The sequence below is a fragment of the Chiloscyllium plagiosum genome, chromosome 38 (genome assembly GCF_004010195.1).
Source record: "Chiloscyllium plagiosum isolate BGI_BamShark_2017 chromosome 38, ASM401019v2, whole genome shotgun sequence".
In the NCBI taxonomy this organism is placed as follows: Eukaryota; Metazoa; Chordata; class Chondrichthyes; order Orectolobiformes; family Hemiscylliidae; genus Chiloscyllium; species Chiloscyllium plagiosum.
Window position 1 is genome coordinate 1,721,134 of NC_057747.1, and position 26,081 is coordinate 1,747,214.

The 26,081-nt window shown below is 41.4% G+C and overlaps 1 protein-coding gene across 1 annotated transcript in view; it reads right to left on the bottom strand.

Annotated features, from left to right (window-relative positions):
* Positions 1 to 26,081, bottom strand: part of tm9sf3 (transmembrane 9 superfamily member 3) — a 153,997-nt gene that overhangs the window by 103,350 nt on the left and 24,566 nt on the right. The window contains exons 2-3 of the mRNA XM_043678647.1: positions 8,105 to 8,300; positions 1,417 to 1,539 (exon numbers count right to left, since the gene is read on the bottom strand). Of these exons, the coding sequence (XP_043534582.1) occupies positions 1,417 to 1,539; positions 8,105 to 8,300 (319 nt within the window). The remainder of the gene's footprint in view (positions 1 to 1,416; positions 1,540 to 8,104; positions 8,301 to 26,081) is intronic.

Consider the following 26,081-nt stretch of genomic DNA (forward strand, 5'->3'; position numbering starts at 1 on the left):
CCTAGAGGGAAACTTGCAAGTGGAGATGTCCCTATGTATCTGCTGCCATTGTCCTTCTAGATGGAAGTGGGTTTGGAAGATGCTAAGGTAAGTTGCTGAATTTCTGCAGCACATTTTGTAGATGATACGCACTGCTGATCCTGATTGTCAGTGATGGAGGGATTGAATACTTATAGATATAGTACAAGTTGCTTTGTCCTAGATGGTGTTAAGCTTCTTGAGTGTTTTTGGAGCCGCACTCACCCAGCAAGTGGGGAGCATTCCATCACACTTCTGATTTGTACCTTATTGATAGCCCATAGGCTTTGGTGAGTCAGGAGATGAGTTCATTGTTGCAATATTCCTTGGAGACTCAGGTGGTAAGTTATTCGCCACATATTCCTAGCCTCTGACCTGCTCTTGTAGCCCTATGTTTATATGGCAAATCCAATTGCATCTCTGGTCAGTGGTTACCCAAGGAGCTGTGTTTATATTGCATCTTACTGAACACGGTCATTGCCCAGTATTCATGTGACATGAACATTACTTACCACTTTTCAGCTCAAACCTGGTTATTGTTGAGGTTGAGTTGCATTTGAACATGGAATGTTTCAACATTGGAGGAGTGACAATTGTTACTGAACATTGTGGATGTTTGTTGAGGATTGCACAATCAGAATTGTTTCTTAAGTGCTATCCACTTTTAGTATCATGTAATATTAGACATTATATTCAGAGCTTTGCAAACAGGGAACGGTAGAGTATGGTTAATACGCTGCTTGCTATAATTTTTTTTAATAAAAATCAAAGGAATCTCCAATGGATTATCACTAGAATAGGGGGATGAACTCAAGTGTGAGGAATGAAAAACAATACCATTAGTTACAATGTAATCCATTTTGATTAAAACTGTCATCCTGTGGAAAAACAGGTTATGAGGCCCAGTTTAATTGAATATTAAATACATTATAAAATTTATATTAAAAAATTGAGTTCTAGGTTTAAATCATTCAGGGTATGAAAAATGAGACTCAAATCTATAGATAACCTCACCTCAGTTAGAGATCATATTCCATATTATAGAGAAAGATTTGAGAGAATACAATGTGGATCCACAAGAGCTCCCCAGTATGAGAAAATATAGGCTTGAAAGATGGGTTATTTATTTCACATGAATAATGTAGAAAATAGAGTTAATGCTATGGAAGTGTTAAAAATTCTACAAGGATGGGACAAAATTTAACACAGTCTCTTTCCAGTAATTGATGGGTTAAGAACAACAAACCAGAAATACAAGATTAAATGAATATAGAAGGTGGGATTGAAGTCGAAGGTAAGTCATGAACAATGGGGGAGGAAAACTGAAAAATAAATCAATCAATCTTTAGCTTGCCTTGTGAACATCATTTATTAAACTCAACTCCAATAAGCACTTACCCCAAATTGGTAAATCATCAATGTACATCTGGTACCAATAGTGGTTCTTGATGGCATAAACAAAAGCATCCCGTTTTGGCTTGTCCAGATCAATTTCACAGTAAGTACTCTGCATAACATCCTCTAGATAGAAAACAATGCAATATTAAATACTACCACAATTACACCAGGATATAAATATTAAATTGGATGATTTTATGTACTTGTCGCACTTTATTTGTTTTTATCTCTGCTATCTTTATAATAGCAGTGCTTCATTTTCGTAAGTTTAAACATTCTGGATATAACAGGTTTCTCCATGGTTCCAAATACAAGTTTTATTGATCACGAAATAGAATCAAACTTATCATAATCCTAAAAGCCTGACCTCTCATTCTGAGACCACGATCTCTTTCCTCAGAACTTGGAAGGTCACATAAATGAACATTAACTGTTTCTCCCTCAATAGATGCTGCATGATCTGATTTGTTCCAGCATTTATTTCTTTTATTTCAGATTGCCAGCACTGCAATATTTTGATGCTAAAGATCAAGAACTGGTTGCAATTGATCAGTTTTTTTTACTTCTGGCACCTGAATTTCACATCCATCTTAGATGAAAACCTTCATTTATAAAACTCTATGCTCCAAAATAAACATCGACAGCAGAACAAAAATACAAATGCTTTCAGTGATGACACCAATGTTGTTCAACAACTAGGGTTGCTTGGACTTGGGCAGGAATATTGAATACGAAGAAAGATTGCCATAAGATTTTCAAGATGATGGAATTTAAGGGTAGTCTTCAAAGTTAGGATAGGATAAAAGCCAGAAGATCTCAGAAAGGAATTGCAGTGTAAGGGCAACAGCCTTTTAGCACTCATTCAGGATTGATTGTAGGGGTAGTTGCACACTGGATTAGATTTGCAGCAATCACAAAAAAAGCACTGAGAAGAAGAATGTTTTGGGACGGAGTAGGGTGCTTTAGTGTTTGTATGGACATGGTTTTAAGCCCTGAGCAACACTGATCAGGAAAATCAAGGTTACATACTACTGGATTCATCGAGGAGAAAGTGAGGTCTGCAGATGCTGGAGATCAAAGTTGAAACTTTATTGCTGGAACAGCACAGCAGGTCAGGCAGCATCCAGGGAACAGGAGATTCGACGTTTCGGGCACAGGCCCTTCTTCAGGAATGAGCAGAGAGTGTTCAGCAGGAGAAGATAAAATCTCCTGTTCCCTGGATGCTGCCTGACCTGCTGTGCTGTTCCAGCAATAAAGTTTCAACTACTACTGGATTCAGTCTCAGCAATCAGCAGCCAAAGGAAATGGAATCCTAGCAATTTGTTAATGCTCGCTTGGAATGTTTCTAAACTTTTTGCCGTCTTATGTTAAACTGACTGATCTGTAATTATGACGTTTATCCTTCTCCCCTTTTAGAGCAATGGTTGAATATGCAACCCTCCAGCCTTCTGCCACCATTCCAGTATGTGAGAATCGGCAGATTTTTTGCTAGAATCTTCCAAGTTCTTTCCTTCAGCAACCTATGATTCAGCTCACGAAAACTATCAACGTCTACACTCCCAAATACTGCCTGAAGACCACCATTGCCTTTCCTCTTTTGAAAGCCACTTATCTACTCTCCAGTTAAAGTGCTGATCTGATTAATCTTAAATCCGATTCAAACAGCAATGTGCATATATCAATGGCCTCTCTGCACTGATCAAGGATAGTGACAGTAGGGACTTCAGCAGTATGTCAAGGGGCAGTTTGGCAGCACCAAGATGAAGATTCTTCTACAAATTTGATCAGAGTTTAATGCATAATGCCAGTAGGTTTGTAAATATACCGCATGAAAGTAATGCTAAACTGGCAGTTTGCTTTGAAAAATCATGAATTTAGAACTGCATCTATTCAATTTAGCTTGGTATGAAAAAATTGCCAATACCCCTTAAAATTTGCCATTAATTTGAATTTGGGGATCTCTGCCTTCCTCTTCCAGTTTCACAGTTTGGTATTCCAAATGTACTTTCACCATAATCTATTGCTAGACACTCCATTTTACATTTGAAAACTTTTTCAGTCCTCCTTCACAGATCAGCTAGTATGGGGAGGTCCCACTAATGTACCTCATTATCATTCATCTATCACCTCAGAACCATTATAATAATTACAGCAGTTCAAGATGACACAGCTCTACCATCTATCTAGGTAACTAGGAAGACACAACAATTTTTCTTTATGCCTTCATAGTGTATGGGCATTTCAGGAAAAGTCAGGATTTGTTGCTCATCCTTAGTTGTCCTTGAACTGAATGATTTGACAGGGACATTTCAAAGTGCAGTTAAGAGACACCTAAATTGCTGTGCGTCTGGAATCACATGTCGGCCAGACTTGGTAACGAATTCCTTGGTCACCAGTATTAAGATTACCATTATAGAACATAAAGCAGTACAGCTCAATACAGGCCCTTCGGCCCTCGATGTTGTGCTGACCTTTTATCCTACTCTAAGATCAAACTAACCTAAATACCCTTCATTTCATGATCATCCACATGCCTATCTAAGAGTCGCTTAAACGTCCTAAATGTATCTGACTCTACACAGAGTGGGCGGTGCATGGAATGCACTGCCAGCAGCTCTGACATCTCCGCAAAAACTTCCTCCAGTCACCTTAAAATTATCCGCCCTCGTGATAGCCATTTCTGCACTGGGAAAAAGTCTCTGACTATCCACTTTATCTATGTCTCTCATCATCTTGTACAGCTCTATCTAATCACCTCTCATTCTTATTCACTCCAATGAGAAAAGCCCTAGCTCCCTCAACCTTTCTTCACAAGACATGCCCTCCAGTCCAAACAGCATCTTGGTAAATCTCCTCTGTACTCTCTCTAAAGCTCCCACATCTTTCCTGTAATGAGGTGACTAGAACTGAACACAATATTCCAAGTGTGGTCTAACCAGGGCTCTATAGAGTGGCAGCATAACCTTACGGCTCTTAAACTCAATCCTCCTGCTAATGAAAGCCAACACACCATATGCCTTCTTAACAACTCTGTCAACTTGGTTGGCAACTTTGAAGGATCTATGGATGTGAACCCAAATATCTCTCTGTTCCTCCACACTGCCCAAATCCTACTTTTAACCCTGTAACCTGCATTCAAATTCAATCTTCCAAAATGAAATCCATTTGCCACTTCTCAGCCCAGCTCTGCATCCTTTCAATATCCCCTTGCAATCTCCAACAACCCTCCACACTATCCACAATTCCAATCTTCGTGTCATTGTCAAACTTACTAACCCACCCTTCCACTTCCTCATCCAAGTCATTTATAAAAGTCACAAAGAGCAGAGGTCCCAGAAGAGATCTCTGCAGAACAGCACTGGGCACTGAGCTCCAGGCTGAATACTTTCCATCTAGTACCACCCTCTGTCTTTTATGGGCCAGCCAATTCTGTATCCAGACACCCAAATTTCCTTGTGGCCCATGCCTCCTTAATTTCTGAATAAGGACTGCAGATGCTGGAGATCAGAGCCGTTCCTGAAGAAGGGCTCATGCCCGAAACATCGATTCTCCTGCTCCTTGGATGCTGCGCTTTTCCAGCAACACATTTTCAGCTCTTAATTTCTGAATGAGCCTAACATGGGGAACCTTATCAAATACCTTGCTAAAATCCATGTATACCACATCCACTGGTCTACTTTCAATGTATTCTGTCACATCCTCAAAGAATTCAATGAGGCTTGTGTGGCATGACCTGCCCTCACAAAGCCATGTTGACTATCTCTAATCAAACAATGCTTTTCCTAATAATCATAAATCCTGTCTCTCAGAATCCTCTTCAATACTTTGCACACCACCGATGTAAGACTGACTGGTCTGTAATTCCTATTCTCTTTCCTGAACAAGGGAAGAACATTTGCCACCCTCCAATCATCTGATACTACTCCAGTAGACGGTGATGATGCCAAGATCATTGCCAAAGCCGCAGCAATCTCTTCCCTTGCTTCCTGTCGTAACCTAGGGTATATCCCGTCTGGCCCAGGGGACTTATCTATCCTCACCTTTTTCAAACTTTGCAGCACATCCTCAACATCAACCTGCTCAAGCATATCAGCCTTTTTCACGCTGTCCTCACAAATGATAAGGTCCCTCTCACTAGTGAATACTAAGTAAAGTATTCATTAAGGACCTCCCCACCTCCTCCGACTTCAGGCACAAGTTCCCTCCACTATCCCCGATTGGCCCTACCCTCACTCTGGCAATCCAGTTGTTCCTCACATAAGTTTAGAAGACCTTGGGGGTTTTCCTTAATCCTACCTGCCAAGGCTTTTTGTGCCCCCTTCTAGCACTCCTCAGTCCATTCTTTAGGTCCTTTCTTGCTACCCTCTAGAGCCCTGTCTGGTCCTTACATCCTCAACCTTAAGCAAGCTTCCTTCTTAATCTTGACTAGATGTTACACACCTCTTGTCATCCAAAGTTCCTTCACCCTACCATCCCTTTATATTCCAAATTAATTGATTGAAATTAAATTTTAGCAGCTGCCATGGTGGGATTTGAACTTCTGTCCCCATAGTAGTGGCCTGGTCTCTAGATTACTAGTTTAGTGACACTCCCACTGTTCCACAAATGGAAACAACAGCTTACCTGCCAAGAATTAAGAGTCTTCCATTCTATACTCATTAGCAACTCATTCACTCTACACACTCAATTTGCACACTTACCCCTTAAAATAACCTGTTTCTGAAAAAAAAAATGATGGTTTAGCTTTCAAGTAGCACTCCGAAGAATTAATCTCAAAATGTTTAGGATTACACTCCATTTCGGTACTTAGAAATCCCGCATAGTCTTTTGAGTGAATGCTGAAGCCACACCTGCTCTCTCAGGTGGATAGAAGGATCTCATTGCATTATTTTCAGTGTGAACAGAGGGATATCTCCAGCATTCTGGTAAATATTTATTCCACAATCAATAGGATTAAAAACAAATTATTTAAATCCTTAACTTCCTGCTTCAGTTGGTCCCTGCATTACTATCATGACTACATTTCAAAAATACTGCAGCAGTGTAAAGTGTTTTGCATCATCTTGAAGGCAATTAAATACACCACATAAATCCTGTTTCTTTATGACATTTGGAATCAATGTTCAGGTGGTTATTTTGAACTGATAAAGCAACAGATGCAGGGTGGAAGAAACTATTACGATGTAAATTTGCAGGTCAAAGTGGAATCTTTTCAATAAGTGGATTACAAGTCAAGTACACTACCCTGGAACGCTAAGGAGGAATTACTGAATGAATGCAATCACGGCTGGAATCAATATCAAACACAAAGCAATAGCAAATACAAGGTCAAAGAATGTGAGCAAAAATTAGAGCTGTAAGAAAAAAAAGTCACAAAATATTCATGGCGGATCTAAAATTGGCTGACGGGCAGTAAACAGGGCGATGGCAGAGGAACAATTCTCTGACAGGTAGTTAGTTTCCAGTGGCATTCCACAGGACTTTGGGCTAGGCCCCTTCCTGTTTGTGGTGCATATTCATGATTCAGATTTAAATGCGGGGACACAGTCAAGAAGTTTGCAAATAAATAAAAATTAATATTAAATATTAAAAAGGATAGCTATAGAGAGATAATGGATTGGTCAGCAGGGCTGAAGAGCAGCAAATGGAATTCAACTTAAGAAGTGTGAAATAATGGTCTTGGGACAACTAACAAGAGAAAGGCTTACACTACTGCTATAACCTTGGCAAGTCCTGAGGATCAGGAGGGGACCTGAGGGTGCATATCCACAGATCCCTGACAATAGCAGGGCAAGTAGATAAGATGGTTAAGGCAGCTGGAATATTTGCCTTTATTAGCTAAGACACAGAATACAAGAGTAGGGATTTTATGCTGAAACTGAAAAACTCTGGTTGGGCCACAACCAGAGGAGTGAGAGCAAATCTGGTCACCACATTATAGAAGAAGGTGATTACACTGGAGGGAGTACAGAGGACATTTATCAGGATGATGTCTGAGCTGGAGGTTTTGAGATCCACGGAACTGTTAGATAATCTGAGGATGTTTCCCTTGGAGCAGCAAAGGCTGAGAGGGACCTGATAAAAGTGCATAAGATTGAGGAGCATGGACAGGTTGGATAGGAAGGCACTTTTTTCCATTAGTAGAGGGGTGAATAACTAGGGAAAGTAGATGTAAAGTTGAAGTAGAAGGTTAGGAGAGTGGAGGAAGATTTTTACACCAAGACAATTCTTCACAAACATTTGAGAATGCTGAATCCTCCACACCAGAAAAGCTACAGACATAGTGATGCAACTGAGAGGTTTAAAAGAGATGCTTACTATGCTAAGAGACGTGTAAAAGGTCAGTGAATTAATAATGTGAAAGACTTAGCTGATAATGGGTTCCTGGTCACAAGCCTGTACCCTGAAAACACAAATTGTCAACCATTCCTCCTCCTGATTGGTGTGACTGTACTCAGAATTCCATCAGTTATGAGGCCTTCTATTACTGGTATTTCCTCCACCCATTTGGCAAGGTGAGATACAGAACTACAACTTATTCATGAATCCTCCGTGGGTTTCAGCCTCACCCAGAACATTCCAGTATCATGATTAAGTACATAATCACACACTCTTCGTGTCATAAACAATATAGCTAGTATCTTACCAGCATACATGATGTTAAAGAGGAGCGAGTTCATAGTTTTACCTTTAAATTTAATATCAAGACCACTGAATTCCAGCTCTACTCCTTGTAGAGCTTCTCCTAATGTTTCATGGTAATGGTTAATAGTCTTTTTTTTCCCTGCACAAAAAGGTAGGGAAAAGTACTTGTATGTTTCTTGTCGATTATGGTAGGGTCCAACAGTGTTCATCCATAAGACTACTTCCTCTTTATCTGCATACTGAAAGAAATAAAATCAGAAGATTACACTTACCAACTGTTCAGCTGTACTGTAGACTAATTAAACAAATAGATTGTACAATTCAACAAATATTAAATTACTCAGTGGACATTTTGAGTAAACACTGCAGGAAATTTTGAAAAATAAAATTCCTCATAAAAGTGCCATCCAGTGGTGGAAGGTAAACTAACCACTTTCAAAGGAAGGTCCTTTAGGGATGGCATTTGCAAAATATGGCCCCCTTAGGGGTCCTGGCACATTTGAAAGGGGCCACAGACTGAAAACTGAGAGAAGAGGAGTCCCAAGGGCTGATGGGGGCCATAGTGACTGAACTGACAAAACACCTAAGCAACAACCTTCATTGGAGTCAATAGTTCCCTCCAATTTGTAATAGCTTTCCAACACAGTTTGAATTCGGTGCACCTGGTAAGTTAATTGCTTATGCTCGTGCCACACCCTCACTTCAGAGTCAGTTGCGAATCAGACTGCACCGGGTCAACATGTTCAATCAAGTGTTCTCGCATCTATTATCGCCATACTTCATTATCCAAAGATCAGTGAGGCTTGATAGGCCTTTTTTGTAAAAATCAGAGTTCATTTGTTCATTATTTTCCTTGCAAGAAGTGCCTCATTAGTATTTTTACTATTTTCAGAAATAATTCTATCCACGAGTTCCTTGGCAAAAAAAAACGTCTGCAGCATTCAGTGGAATACTTATTGTATAGTTTCATCACATCCCCGCAAAACCCATCTTTGCCTGTGTGTTTGAACTGCATGAGCAAGTTCAAGAATCGCATTTGGCCTGATAGATGTTTAATTTCACACAGTCTTTTTTAAGTTTTGTCCAGTGTGTCAGAACATACAAATTTTCTTGGTGTTTAATAGTAAATGATTTTCTGTCTATCTGTGCACGTTGTATCCCTGTTTGAAAGAAGGGCCATGGAACCAGAGAAGAGCTCCTTGGGACAGCGGCCAAAGAAAAGGGTGAGAATCACTGGTATAGAGTATTAATTCAGAAGCAAAACTTTACGATCTCCCATTCGATTCAATTACTATCATCTCAGAATACAACTTTCCAATATTTACACAAATATATCAAACAGCTTCTAATGTCAAAATATACAGAACATAGAACTGTAGAGCACAGGAACGGGTCCTTCAGCCCATGACGTTGCGTCGAATGTGACATCAAATTAAATCCCTTCGCCTGCCTTGGTCCACATCCCCCTGTTCCTTGCACATTCATGTACTTACCTAAAAGTCTCTTAAATATCTCTATTGTATCTGCCTTCGCCACTACCCCTGGCAGCACATTCCTCTGTGTAAAAAGATTTCCCCCTCACATCTCCTTTGATCATTTCCCCTCTCTCACCTTACATGCATGCCCACTAGTTTTGAACGTTTTAACTCTGGGAAAAGATTCTGAGCATATCTATGTATTTCACAATTTTACAGAATGCTATCGAGTCTCCCCTCAGCCCCGCCGCTCCAGAGAAAACAAACCTCGTTTTGTTGAGCTTCTCCTCTTTGCTCTCGTTGAGGCAGTATCGTGGTAAACCTTTTCTGCGCCCTCTCCAAAGCCTCCATATTCTTCTTGCAACACGGCAACAAGAACTGAATGCAATACTCTAGATGTGACCTAACCAAAGTCTTATAAAGCTGCAACATGGCTTCTGATTCTTATTCAATTTGCTGACGAATAAGGGCAAGCATGTCATACACCTTCTTTGTCACCCCATCTACTTCTGTGGCCACTTTCAGAAAGCTAAGACTTGAACCCCAAGATTGCTCTGAACAGCATTGATGTGCAGAGTCCTGCCATTGACTGTATACTTTTCCCCTTACATTTGCTCTCCCTAGGTGCTGCATCTCTCACTTACCTGGGTTAAACCGCCATTTCTCCGCCCATATCTGCAACTGGTCTACATTCCGTTGTATCCTTTGAACACCTTCTACACAAATCACAACTCCACCGAGCTGTGTATTCCTACAGTGTGGAAACAGGCCATGTGGTCCAACAAATCCACACCGACCTGTTGTCCCGTTTCACCCCTCTGTCTCTGAGCATTTTGCTTCAACTCAGTATAGTTTTACCTACTCCATCTTTATTCCAGGCCCTGTACAGAAAGAGAACGATTGCCCATGTACACAAAATATGAGTTCTCTGTCTTCTCTCTCAAACAGCAGTTTCTTAAAGAATTATATCGTCATTTTACAGGGAAGAGCATCCAGATAAGGCAATATTCATACTGAATGTTTCCAATATGGTTAAATAGTTCAACGTAATTAATGCTTTTCCACCTTGTTAACCCATTACCTTTGCCTCCAGCACCCCACTGTCAACTACAAGTTCTTACCTGATGTGAGTCATGCTCAACTGAACCTCTTGTTTCATAAAACTCAGAACTTAACTCTTTCCCTACCTGCTCATACCCAATACACATTCGCACACCCAGACCCATCCCCCTAACTATAATTCTATATCACCCCTAACCTACACATCCCTGAACACTATGGGCAGTTTAGCATGGCCAATTCACCTAACCTGCACATCTTTGGACTGTGGGAGGAAACCGGAGTACCCAGTGGAAACTCAGACACAGGGAGAACGTGCAAAGTCCACACAGTACCGTCTGCAAACTTACTAACCCACTTATCTACATTTTCACCCAAGTCAGTTAGTTATATACGTCACAAACAGCAGAAGTCCAAGTACAGATCCCTGTGGAATGCCACTAGTGACGGACCTCCAGCCTGAAAAACAACCTTCCAGCACTACCCTCTGTCTTGCATGGGCAAGCCAATTCTGAATTCATGCAGCTAAGTCACCATGGATCCTATGCATCTTAATCTTCTGGATGAGCCTACCATGAGGGACTTTGTTGAAAGCCTGACCAAAATATCAACAAGTACATTACCAAGCCTTACCAATCCGCCTGCCCTGAAGTCAGTCATATTTTTATCCAACCACCAGTTGTCATTTCTTTGCTCTGAGCATCTCATTGTTCCATCAAAAACAATTATAGCACAGGAACAGGTCCTTCATTCTTGTCGGATATTTTCTAAGGATCTGCACCCTCTGCTCCCTGCCCATTTATGTATCTGTCTAGATACATCTTAAGTGACGATATCATGCTTCCCTCTACCACCTCTGTTGGCAACGCATTCCAGGCATCCACCACCTTTCCATGCATATCTCCCCTAAACTTTCCACCTCTCACCCTAAACTAGTGACCCCAAGCAATCGAGTCCCCAACTCTGGGGGAAAAGGTTTCTTGCTATCCATCTTGTCTATACGTCATAATTTGGTAGACCCCTATCAGGGGTCCCCCTCAACCTCAGTCTTTCTAATTAAAATAATATTAATCCTCCAGATCATTTACGTACATCAAAATCAACATTGGTCCCAACACAGATCCCTATGGAACACCACTGGTCACAGTTCTCCATTTTGAGAAACTCCCTTCCACTACTACTTACTGTCTCCTGCTGACCAGCTAATTCTCTATCCATCTAGCTAGTACACCTTGGACCCCATGTGACTTCACTTTCTCCATCAGCCTACCATGGGGACGTTATCAAACGTCTTACTGAAGTCCATGTGTATAACATCTACAGGCCTTCCCTCAAGCACTGCCATTTCTCATTAAAGATCCTAATTTCAATTGATCGCCCAAGTACAATCTGGAAATTTTAACTGAACTAGACCAGTCATATAAACAACATATGAATGTTCATATACATGATCAACTAGCCACAAAAAGACATGACCCACTCTCACTAGCATAGAATATAGACATAGAACATAGAACAATACAGCACAGAACAGGCCCTTCAGCCCACGATGTTGTGCCGACTACTGATCCTCATGTAATCTCCACATCCAGATGAGGAAGGACACTACTTCAACTGGGATCAGACATCCATCTTAGGACAAGCCAAACAGACACGTACAAGAATTCCTAGAAGGATGGTATTCCAACCAAACTATCAACAAACACATTGACTTGGATCCCATTTATCATCCCCTGAGGAAACAGGAAATGACATCACCATAGGAAATGATGCCACCACAGGAAATGACATCACCAACCTAAGGAAACCTAAACACAAATAAGAAAGCAGGCCATGCCACCAGTGCTTCATCCAGAGGCTCCCTGGTGTTACCTAGTATGGTGACAAAACATCTGAAAATGAACCTTCCAGCTCAGTGAGCAAACTTACATCCAGAACCTCAACCTGAGCTACATAACTTCTCAAAATTTGCAAATATAAATGACAACACCCTTAAATATTTGGGGGTGCTAACACAATAGAGATTATCTCCTACTGGAAATAGTCATTGCCTGGCATTTGTGCACGATGAATGTCACCAAAGCCTGAATATTGTCCTGATCTTGTTGCATTTGAAAATGCACTGCTTAGTATCTGAGTCATAAATGGTGCTGAATATTAAGCGATGATCAGCGAATATCCCTACTTTTGACCTTATGATGAAGGAAAGGTCATTGATGAAGCCGGTGAAGATGGTTGGGCCTAGGATACTACCTGGAGAAGCTCCTGCAGAGATGTCTTATAGCTGAGGTGACTGCCTCTACTAACTACAACCATCTTCCTATGTGCCAGATATGGCTCCACCCAGTCAATAGTTTGTCCAGTGATTCCCATTGATTCCAGTTTTACTAGGGCTCCTTGATGCCACGTTTGGTTGAATGTGGCCATGGTGTAAAGGGCTGTCATTCTCACCTCACTTTTCGTATTTAACTCTTTTGTCCATGTTTGAACCAAGGCTGTAATGAGGTCAGGAGCTGAGTAGCCCTGGCAGAACACAAACTGGGCATTACTGAGCAGATTATTGCTGAGCAGGTGTTGCTTGATAGCACTGCTGGTAACTCCTTCCATCACTTTACTGAAGATCAAGAGTAGACTGATGGAGTGGTAACTGGCTGGGTTGGATTTTTCCTGCTTTTTGCGTGCAAGACACCCTGGTGTTTGTGCTAAACTATAGATTTATTTTAAAAAACTTTGGAAATCTCAAAGTCTTTTGTTGCCTCATTCATTATATATTAAAATAAACCATCCAATCAATGAAAAGTTCTGATTGGTGATGGTCACTCTTCCCTAAAGGATTCAACACAACAAAATTATTAATTAACCCCTTCTCATTGAGCAACACCAAATCTGAGATAGTTTGTTCCCTAGGTGGTTCCTCAGCTTACAGATCTTAAACAAAACAAATCTTGTACTCATTTCAGGAATACATCTGTCACAGTCTCATTGCTAATGCGATTAGCCCAGAGTCACACGATGCATGTTTCAATTACTCTGCAACAAGTAACTCACCTCCTTACTCCCCAGTGCCTGTCCAGCAAACCAGAACAGTGATAAAATACTCATCATCATTGGTGGTCCCTTGCAGATGAGGATGACTCTCTCTCACTCTCGGGGTGAGTCTGTAGGTGGCTGCACAGACCGATACAGCATTTGCAGGGTAGAAGGTGGTCACGGGAAGACATGGATGGGGCACTGGTGTGGCTGTGAGCTCTTTTTTTGTTTTTGTCTGGCTTCTGCTTTCTCCCCCACCAACCCACAGCAAGTCACAAAGCATTCACTGCCTTCCCAGGTGTTCCTCCTCCACTTTGGACAGTCTTGGGTCAACAATTCCCAGACATCTGTGCTACATTTTGTCAGTGAGGCCTTAATTCACTGATGTGCTTCCTCTGTCTACCTAGGACTTGCTGTTTTGAAGCTAGTGCACAGCACCTGCTTGGGGAGTCTCATGTCGGTCATGCCGACAATGCGCCCAGCCTATTCTTCAAAATTTACTGCTTCGACCACTGATGCACAAGGGCAGTCATGTACATCATCTACAAGGTGGACTGCAACAACTCACCAAGGCTCCTTTGACTGTACATTCCAAACTGTCATTCTATATCATCTAAAAGGGCAATGGCAGTGGATGCACAGGAACACCATCGCCTGCAAGTTCACATTCAAGTCACACACCATTCTGCGTGAACTATATTGCCATTTGTTCACTGTCAAAATCTTGGATTTGCCATGCTAATGGCACCATGAGTGTTCCAACACTGCTATGGACTGCGGCAATTCAAAGCAGGAGCCCATCTTCTCAAGGAGCAATTGGAAATGGATAAAAAATTCTGCGTATCACATGACCCCTCATGATCTGTAAACAAATAAAATAAAACTATCCTAAAATGTGTTCCCATCATATCCACACTATTTTTAACCCCCAGCTCTCAATTTTATTAGGATTAAATCAGCTGCCACTATCACTCCCTTCCCTCACCCTAGCCCATCAGGCAAAATGTCCCTCCAAAGGTTCCTCCCAGCTAAACCTAGAACTTGCATCTTTCTGTAGTTTTTTCCCATCTCCCCTCATATCCTTTTAGATTTCAAAGTCTCATTCTGTTCTCTTGACCCAATTCTCAAATGACTAACCATCCAACATCATCTTCTCGTTCCCACGGTATTTCACATAATTAATGGTTCTCTCCCTTCTTATGCTGTTCCTTTAATTCAGCCTGGCAACATCCTTGTAAATCTGTTCTGAACCCTTTCAAGTTTCACAACATCCTTCCGATACGAGATGAACAGAAACTTACTCCAATAAAGCAATTTTCTTCAGCTCTGCTGCAAAAGAAGTTGTCTAGCTCATCAAGTCCATCAAATCTATGTATTTACATACACTAACATAATTTATTACGTTTTAATTTTGAATTAGTGGCACATGGATTTTTCTGCATCTGAAAGGTTTAATAGTTGACTCGTAAGTATTTCTACAGCCATTATAATTTCTTTTACAATGACCCAATAGAGAGGTAGATTTCAGAACAAATGGGTTTTTATCTACATTAGGATAACTTATGACAGCCAACGGAAAGAACGGATCAGAATTTCTTTTGGAAATTATTGGAGTAATTCTTTTACAGATCAGGAAAAACACCCACAACTTGAAATTAACGGCTTTTTACAGTTTCAGCTGGAGGCAGCTCCACGTAAGTTCTTGAATGAAAATGGATGTGTATAACAGTGATCATGAAAAGGGAAAAGATAGTGAAAAAAAGACTACCTTCGAGCATGAAGTTTAATAATACTGCAGACAAGGACTATGACTGAATAAAACTCTGAAGAGGTTATCTGAAACAAAGAACGTTTAAAGGCAGGCATAGGAGAGCTCCAGAGATAGGCAATTAGACTTTCCAAAGTGGGAGTTGTAGACACAGTGAAATTAAACATATTGAGGCATTCGACAAAGGTACAATGGTGCTTTTCGGTACTGTTCAGAAATACTTTTGTTATGTATACATGTAGTTTGGGTTGAATCGGTTTTATTTTGTGAAATAAACTTGTTTTACAGTGAAAATCAAAATTGCAACATTGCATGTTTATTGTTTCAGTGAGAGATCATGCCATTAAAACCAAAACAAAACAAAATTATAATCTATCAAACCAGATTTCAGTCCGGGATTCGACCTGTCCAGTAATAGCACAAGCTAGGATTATAATACTGGCAACAGATGAACTCAATCCCTGCCTCAATTTATACAGTCAGAGTCATAAAGCATGGAAGCAGACTTTTCGTTCCCGCCTCAGTCGAAGCAAAACGCTCAGAAATACAATCTAGCTTTACCTCCTTCATCTTTATTCTGCCACTGTATCTGGGGTAACATGTGACTGAGTGACAGGGGTTGTCTTGACTGGCATGCGAGTGTGGGGGAGCGGCCAGAGCATCTGTAGGCCAACTGACCTGTAAAAAGGGGATGTGCTTTCTTTTTAAGTGCCTCACTTTGACTCAACCTCACATGCCTGCAAGGGGAAAAGAGTGTCACCCTGCTTGTACAAGCTTTAATAAACATTAAGTGTTTCCTTTGTTCAGAAAGAGCTTTTTGCCATGACCCCGTAAGCTCTGCGAGGTGTGTGTTAAAGGTTCCTCCAGAAAGCCTGTACTATACTGTGTTTAATAACTTTGGTTGCTTGTTCACAAAAGTTGGTGTGCTGCAGTTGCATCAAGTGTGTAAGAACCTCAGGAGTAAAAGGACGTGACATTTGGTGGCAGAAGTGGGATTCCAACATTCATGGAGCTTCCATGTGGACTGAATAAGTGATCGCCTGAGTGCCGGTTGTGAGAGATAGATGGGTGCAAGAGTTACCTTGAGCTTAACTTACCACTCAGTCGACCCCTCGTCCCCTAGGACTCTGATGACAGGATCTCTGAGGTAACCTATGCACTTGCATGCCAATGAGTTTGCTTTCTGAACCATAAGTTACTGGGAATTTGGAGGTTAAAGACCCCTGAAAAAAGTGAGTTAAAGTCCCCCAAATGAAAAGAGGCTGAAAAAGTCAGAAACCAGGAACTTCAAAGAAAAATATCAAAACAAAATTTGATGCTTCTTAAACTTATCTTCTTTATCCCTCACACCTCTCCTTAGAAGTACATTTAGGACAACATGACATCACTGGGAAAAGGAAGAGAAAGTGGACCCGGTCTGCTCAGATCCAGACAATAAAGTGCATTGACTGCCGGGGAAGCTTTGTCCGGGTATTTGTATTGTGGCTTGACTGAGTGTCATAGACTGCGGCGCCATGTGGTCTGCTGCGAGGCCGCGCTCTTTTTAGAAGTGTCATTTCATCGAGAAGATGCAAAAAAAGAGAAATGCTGAAATTAAGGTTGTACTAATACTTGGGTCAGAAAAGGCAGTTTCAATGTAAATTATGCCCATGCTCTGAGTGTTTAATGTTAAATATTTTGGTTTGTTAAAATATTGGATCAGCAAATCCCTTTAAGTAACTGTTTTGCCTTGTTTGAATCAGGATTTCAATTCAATGTGTTTTGTGGGCAATGTAATAGGGCAGACTTTGTTTTTACATTGAAATTGTACAACATTATGTCCTTTTTAAAATTATGAAACTTGTAACCTTCAAAGCAAATTGATTGAGTGCCTTGAGCCCCTGATTTGTTTGAAATTCTACAATGCCAGTTTAAAGAAAACTTGGGTCTATGGTCGTGCTTTAGCCAGATGAGAGTATGGTATTAAAAATTCTTTGCTGCGGTATTTTAAATGCAGGGTGCTCATAAAAAGAGTGCATTTTAATTTTAATGTTTTGTTCAGATTTTAAAGAATATTAGAACTTGAGACTGAGCTGTTTCAGTTCTGTTAATTATTGTTAAGACCTTCATATTGAAAACTCAAAGAATACTGATCTCTACCAAAGTTGCCACTGTAATTCCAACTTCTTTATTTGGAGAACATATTTTAATATATTCTGCATTTGTTTCCCACGAATATTTGAGATGTAAATCTGAACTGAAACTGCCTCATAAATGGCGAGAGCACACGAAACATTTTGGTTGTTTTCTTTGTTCCAGACTTCTGAAATAATTTTCCTGACAGCTTTCACATTAGCCAAGGATGAATTTGTTAAAGAAAAATGATTTTTGAATAACCTGAATGGGGTCCCCTGAGGATTTGATTTTAGGACCATTGATTGTTGTTTATAATTTGAGTGAATTGTTTAGGCAGTACAATTTAGACGTTTATCAAGTTTTGTACAATCCATAATGTCATAAATAGTGAACACAATAATAGATTTCAAGACAACTGAGAATATTGAAATAGTGTAGTTAAATGTGTGACTGTCTTCATATTGTAAACCACCTTGGCAAGGAAGGAATGAGAGAGGAAATGCAAAGATACTTTCAGCAGCCAACATTGTCTCTGGAGTTTCTCCATTCACAGGTAAAGCACGCCTTCGGACCACTACCCGCCCCTCCACAACCTAATCCAACAGATTCAATCAACTCCCCAGTCATGAGCACAAAAAGTGAACAAGCTAACAACAGTGAAGAGGAGGTCGGTACACCTTTTGTCAGTGGCCTTCCTATGGACATTAAACTACGTAAGTTTTACCTTCTCTTTCAATCATTTGAGGGATATGAAGGTTCACTGATCAAGCCAACATCACAACAGCCACTTGGCTTTGGTACATTTAACACAGATTGGGAGCAGAAACAGCAAAGAATGCTGAGTTTGCCTGGCCTGCTGCTGCAGCTGCAACTGCTGCACTGCACACTCAGATGTGTCCATCTAAAGCATCTCCGGAAGGATGGAAGTCTCATCAGTTTTGTGAAGCCCTTATCAAAGAAATCAGATTTCTCCGTGGAGTGGTGTGCAAGGACAGACTGGATTGTGGTTTCAGGTTGGACTTTACTGAAGGAGATTTCGGAGAACTGGCTTGTTTCCACTCAACATGGAGGGAATGGTGTGGTCACTAAGGCATGTGAATTTAAGAACTTTACTGGTGATCTCTTTTCCACATCAGAGGATTCTTCAAACTCTAATTACTGTAACGGTCTATTAATTTTTGTTATAATCATCATATGCTATGTATCAATAACTTACTTAAATACTGACTGTCAGAGTCTTATGAAATCTGGTAATGATAAAAGGAGGGAATGAGAATGAATATCGGGTATGTGCAGGTAGGGAAAAAGTTAAGTTTGAGTTTTGTGAAAAAAGAGGTTCAGCTGAGCATGACACAGATCAGATAAGAACTTGCAGTTAACAATGTGGAAAAGCACTCAGTATGTCAGGTCAGTTTAACAAGGTGAAAAGTATTCATTATGTGAAGCCAGTTAAGGTTAAGTACATTCATTGTGTAACACCAGATAATTTAATCTATACTATTGATACTCGCTGATTGTAACGGTCACCCAATCAATATGAAATGTTGCTTTATCTGGATGCATCTCTCCATAAAATGACTATAAACTCATTAAGAAACTGCTATTTCAGAGAAGACTGTGAACTCATGTCTCTCTGCACATGGCAATTGTTCTCTCTGTCCAGGGCCCAGAATAAAGAAGAAGGAGGTAAAAAGATACTGTGTCTCTCTGAGTGACACACACACTAAAGCCCACTGCCCTGTGACCAACCACTGGAACTCCCCTTTCCCACTCCCCCAAGTCCTGGGCCACCTCCACCACCAAACCAAACTCACCCGCCAATTGGAGGAAGAATGCCTCATCATCCGCCTTGGGGCCCTCCAAACACACGGCATCAACATCAACTTTCACCAGTTTCCAAGTCTCCCCTCTCCTCAACTCATCCCAGATCTAACTCTCCAACTCTGCACTGCCCTCTTGACCTGTCCATCTTCGTTCCCACCTATCCGCTCCATTCTCCCGACGGATCTATCACAATTACCTCCCACCTGCATCCACCTGTGCCCCCAGCCCCACTCCCCCCATTTATCTCTCAGCCTTTCACATTCCTGAAGGGCTTTTGCCTGAAACATCAACTCTCCTCCTCCTCGGATGCTGCCTGACTTGCTGTGCTTTTCCAGCATCATACCTTGACTTTTCCCCAACTTTTATACTCAAAGGACTGTTGCGGAAACTCCTCACCTCCCGTGGGTTTATTGCTTTTCAACCACTTCAACATACTTTCATATTTTAACACACACACCCATGTCCTGACTCACACCAAGTCTTGTTCATCTATCACCCCCACATTTGCTAACCTACACTGGTTTCTGGTTGAGTTATGCTTCAATTTCCAAAGTTACCTATGGCATTGTTCCATCCTATCTCCTCACTCTACTGTAGATCCCAAACCCTCAGCTACCTGCACTTTTCTAATACTACATTCTTAGTTTCGATTAAGTCATTGCTGGTCATACTTCAGTTGCTTGGGGCAAATCTTTTAGACATTTTAATAAATCTCTTCAGACTTCTGGTGCAAGTGCTAGGTCTATTTGCTTTTCCATATCGCTTTCCTCCTTGACAGTATTCCTTAAATCAAGCCTGTTACCAAACATTAGCCTTTTTCCCTAATATCTCACTATGTGGCACAAATATCTTTGATGGGAATGCCCTTATTTTAACTATGCCCCTACCTTAATTCTAACTTCCCATCCTCAGAGCATCCGCCCTTTCAAGTCTCTTCAGGATCTTATATACTTCATTAAGATTACCTATGTGAACTTTGTTTACCACTTGATCAGAGATTATTTACAGAAGCACATTCCAAGTGAAGCTGAATTGTGACCAGGGATTCATCCAATACTTTAATATAGCAAAGTTACTGAAATGTTGAAAATCACAACACCAGGTTATAGTCCAACAGGTTTAATTGGAAGCACACTAGCTTTCGGAGCAACGCTCCTTCATCAGGTGATTGTGGAGGGCTCGATCGTAACACAGAATTTATAGCAAAAATTTGCAGTGTGATGTAACTGAAATTAGATTAGAACCAATCTAAACATCAGGTCATGGACAGAGAACACAGGGGGCTAACACCTTCATCACATTGTCTAGCTATCACCATTGTTAACAGCTAACCCGAGAATGCAACTTAAAAAAAAGGGTTTTGTGATTTACACATAAAAGAAGTGAAACATCACTGTATTCTAACAGATGAAAGGCTTAACAGACAATCAATTTTTCAATGTATAATTTCAGTTACATCACACTGCAAATTTTTGCTATAAATTCTGTGTTACAATCGAGCCCTCCACAATCACCTGATGAAGGAGCATCGTTCCGAAAGCTAGTGCTTCCAATTAAACCTGTTGGACTATAACCTGGTGTTGTGTGATTTTTAACTTTGTACACCCCAGTCCAACACCGGCATCTCCAAATCATGATTACTGAAATGTGATTGACTCTTGGTAAATACATTACATTCTCAAAGTCATACAGCTCAAACAAAAACTTTGGTCCAACTCGTCCACACTGACCAGACGTCTAATACTGATCTAGTCCCATTTGTCAGCATTTGGAACATATGCCTCTAAACCCTTTCTGTTGATACATCCATCCAGATGTCTTTTAAATTTTGTAATTGTACCTATCTCCACCTCTTCCTCTGGCAGCTTGTTCCAACATGCACCATCTTCTCTGCGAAAAAGTTACTGCTCAGATGCTTTTAAAATCTTTTCCCTTTCACCTTAAATCTAAGAAATCTAGTTTTAGACTCCTCCATCCTAGAAAAAAGACCTATGCTTGAGACAGAATATCGGGCGGCACGGTGGCTCAGTGGTTAGCCCTGCTACCTTTCAGCGCCAGGAACCCAGGTTCGTTCCAGCCTCAAGCAATTTTCTGCGTGGCATTTGTACATTCTCCGTGTCTGAGTGGGTTTCCTCCGGGTGTTCTGGTTTCGTCCCACAATCCAAAGATGAGGTTAGGTGAATTGGCCTAGCTAAATTGTCCATAATGTTCAGGGAAGTGTAGGTTAGGTGAAGTAGTCAAGGGCAAATATAGGGTAGAGGACTGGGTCTAGGTGGGTTATTGCTCGGAGGGTTGGTGTGGACATATTGGGCTGATGGGCCTGTTTCCACACTGTAGCGATTCTAAGTCTAACTGGTGGCTGAGTGGTTAGCACTGCTGCCTCACAGCACCAGGGTCCCAGGTTCTATTCCAGCCTTGTGCGACTGTGTGTGGAGTTTGTACATTCTCCCAGTGTCTGCGTGGGTTTTCTCCGGGTGCTCCGGTTTCCACGCACATTCCAAAGACGTGCAGATCAGGTGAAATGGCCATGCTACATTGTCCATAGTTGTTAGGTGCATTAGTCAGAAGGGGGTGGGTTACTCTTCAGAGAGTCAGTGTGGACTTGTTGGGCTGTTTCCACACTGTTTCCACACTGTAGGGAATCTAATCTGATCTATTACCAGTGTTTGCTGAACAAAAAAATGCTGGATCACTGATTTAACCCTTGCAATGCTTTGAAGTTTAGAAGACTGGTTAAGTTGCATGTTAGCTTTCCACAGACTCCATATTTTCATTTCTTGACTTATTTTAATTTGTCCTCATAATAGACTTGGCAGTATTGTATAGTATTCTGGATTAGTGGTGCTGGAAGAGCACAGCACTTCAGGCAGCATCCGAGGAGCAGTAAAATCGACGTTTCGGGCAAAAGCCCTTCATCAGGAATAAAGGCAGAGAGCCTTAAGCGTGGAGAGATAAGCTAGAGGAGGGTGGGGGTGGGGAGAAAGTAGCATAGAGTACAATAGGTAAGTGGGGGAGGGGATGAAGGTGATAGGTCAGGGAGGAGGGTGGAGTGGATAGGTGGAAAAGAAGATAGGCAGGTAGTACAAGTCATGGGGACAGTGCTGAGCTGGTAGTTTGGAACTAGGGTGAGGTGGGGAAGGGGAAATGAGGAAACTGTTGAAGTCCACATTGATGCCATGGGGTTGAAGTGTTCCAAGGTGGAAGATGAGGCGTTCTTCCTCCAGGCGCCTGGTGGTGAGGGAGCGGCGGTGAAGGAGGCCCAGGACCTCCATGTGCTCGGCAGAGTGGGAGGGGGAGTTGAAATGTTGGGCCACGAGGCGGTGGGGTGTCCCGGAGATGTTCCCTAAAGCGCTCTGCTAGGAGGCGTCCAGTCCCCCCGATGTAGAGGAGACCGCATCGGGAGCAACGGATACAATAAATGATATTGGTGGATGTGCAGGTTATTGTATAATACACTAATTGGCAGATCTTGATTCTTCCGTCCTCAAAAGTTTCCTTTTTAGCAATGTACTGTGGTCATTGCAGGGTGACAGACAAGTCATTTTAACACAGTGTCCTGCTTGTATACCCACGTGTCTGTTCTTGGCATGTTGCAGTGTTCAAGTGAATCATCTTCAGGATAGACACTTCATAGCCTTCTGGACTTGATATCAAGTTCAACACCATTTAATTGTGAACTACCGTGTATTTCTTTTGTTTCTCTTAGCTTGTTACCATGTCCTCCCTTCCCCATCCCAGTTACTGTCCTTTCAAGTCTGACAGGAGACATTATTGTTCTGCTATTCTCACATTCTGATCACTTAATCAGAACTATCAATATCTTTTCTGCACCAGCACCCCACACACACGACCTCCACACCACCTCCAACCTCACCTACCAAACTACAGCCTAATTGCTGTCTCCTCCAGACTTCACTTCAACTTTGATGAAGAGTCAACTCGACCTGAAATGTCATCTTGCTCTTTCTCCATGGATGCTGTCAGACCTGCTGTGATCTCCAGCATTTCTTGCTGTTGGAGCACCTTTTTCCCCTTGCTTGCCCAACTCTATCGCATTTAGTTGCAGTGGGGCACTGAGTTTATAGGTATTTTCTAATCAACCAGTTCAGAGATGTTATGACAGATCCCTGGAGCAAGTGGGACTTGAACCTGAGCCCCCGGGCTCAAAAGTAGGACACTACCCACAGCACCACAAATACCCTGTCTGGGTTGATTTGCCGAGTTAGCTCAGCTCTATGTGCAGAAAACCAGCTTAAATTAGTTTCCTTAATTTATTAACTTAAACAGGGAGGCAATGGCTGAGTGGCTTAATCACTGAACTCTTAACCCAGAGAATGTTCTGGAGACCAGGGTTCGAATCCTGTCACGATAGATGGTGGAATTTGAATTCAATAAATATCTTGAATCAAGAGTCTGTGATGACCAGGAATCCATCGTCGATTGTTGGAAGAACCCAATTGGTTCACTCATGTCTTTTAGGGAAGGAAACTGCTGTCCTTATCTGGTCTGGCCTATATGTGACTCCAGACCCACAGCAATGTGGTTGATTCTTAACTGCCCTCTGGTATGGGCAATAAATGCTGGTCATCCAGCAACACCCTCATCCTGCGAATGAGTAAAATAAAACTGCTCACCACTTTGTATATCCATGCTTAAGCCTGCATAAAATTTTAATTTTAAGTAGTAAATTTCAGTTAAATATGGAACAAAACTATTTGATTACAAGAATTAAGATTTTTATTGCCCAATTCTCAGCACTTTCTTCAAAGCTGCAAAGTGATCAGACATGTCTGTTGTTTGAAAGGCTAAAATTTATAAAGGGAGAGACTTAGCAGAGAAGAATTTAAGTTCCATTGTTTTGAGTCCCTGAAAACAAAGGGGTTTGAGCTGCATATAGCAAATCTTCATCTGGACCTAGTAACAATTTCAGACTGAGACAGAATCACTGAATAACAAACAGCATTATTTATTTCAGGTCGCACATGTGTACATTTTGCAGTTTTCAGTCTGGTTTCATTTTATTCTCAAAAGTACGAATCATATGCGGAAGACCAGTGAGTCTGACATCAGCGGTGGGTAAATTATCAGAGGGAATCGGAGAGACAGATCTACATGGATTTGGAGAAGCAACAACTTCTTGGGAAATTGCATCTCTCAAACTTAATCAAGTTTTTTTGGGATATGAGCAAGAAAATAGATGAGGGGAGAGTGATAGATGTTGTCTAAATGGACTTCAGCAAGGCCTCATAGAATCCCTACAGTGTGGAAACAGGCCCTTCTGCCCAACAAGTCCACAGCAACCCTCCAATGAGTAACCCACCCAGACCCATTCCCCTACCCTACCTGATATTTACCCCTGACTAATGCACCTAACCTACACATCCCTGAACACTATGGGCAGAAGATCACATCTTAAAATCAAATGCATAAGAAACAAACAAAAATTAGAAATATAAATAAATAAAGAAATAAATAGTCCAGCATTAGAGACCATAGGAATAAATTAGAAAAATAAACATATGAAAAGTTCACAGTTTGACTCTCTCTGACCCAGTCCATGCCAGCACCTAACCTCAGGGGAGGCATCCACTGCACCCACCATCTCTTCACCGCTTGGTCCACTTTGGTGATGCCACTGAACTCAAGAGTCCCTGGCTCCACTACTACGCCAGGCTGCCGCTGGACCATGAGTCATGGAGTCATAGACATGTACAGCATGGAAACAGACCCTTTAATCCAACTTGTCCATTCCAACCAGATATCTTAACCGAACTTGTCCCAAGTCTGCTTCAGTTGTGGATATTGTCACCTTGTCAGTGCTATCATTTTAAAAGGCATCCGAGGTGCAGCTTTTTCCACACAGAGGGTGGTTTATATGTAGAATGAAGTGCCATAGGAAGTTCCCATCTACATTTGTGCTATAAGTTGGGCTCTATATCGCATTATCCATTATGCTGCTTCTTTACTTCTGACAAACCTGTTTAGTTATGCAAGTTTTTTTTCCCTATACACCTGGATTCTAAATCTTCAACTGCTAATCAGTTTGGCGGGTAGTACACATACACTAATTTTTAGGTGGCTTGGTATACGCCTCTAGAGACTAGGCTTCTGGTGATGTTAACCTGTTGCAAAAATATAATTCCAGAATATTGGAAAGGGTAATTTCTTTTCTAGTTTACTGGGTACTTAATCCTTGCGTTCAAACTTCCTACAATGCTCCAAGTTGCCTACCTCTTGTGCATGTATGCAAAAACACTAGGAATACTGGTCAGATAGATAACTAACCAATATGTTATGTCCCAATTATTCTAATTCATTCCCCTCCATGTCACACACTATTCTAACTTTGAACTATATCACTGTTCTGTCTCTGGCGTGGAATCACAGATGAAGGTACAGAAAATTTCCCAAATATGTGACACAACGAATGAAAACTAAAAGAAGTTTGTATTAGTATAGAAGCAGTTAATGAAAAATAAATTGGATTGAAGATTGTGGAATTTGCATATTCTCCCAGTGTTTGTGTGTGTTTCATCCAGGTGCTTTTTTTTAGGAGAAAGTGAGGACTGCAGATGCTGGAGATCAGAGCTTAAAATGTGTTGCTGGAAAAGCGCAGCAGGTCAGGCAGCATCCAAGGAGAAGGAGAATCGATGTTTCGGGCATAAGCCCTTCTTCAGGAATGAGGGGGGGGTGTGCCAAGCAGGCTAAGATAAAAGGTAGGGAGGAGGGACTTGGGGGAGGGGCGTTGG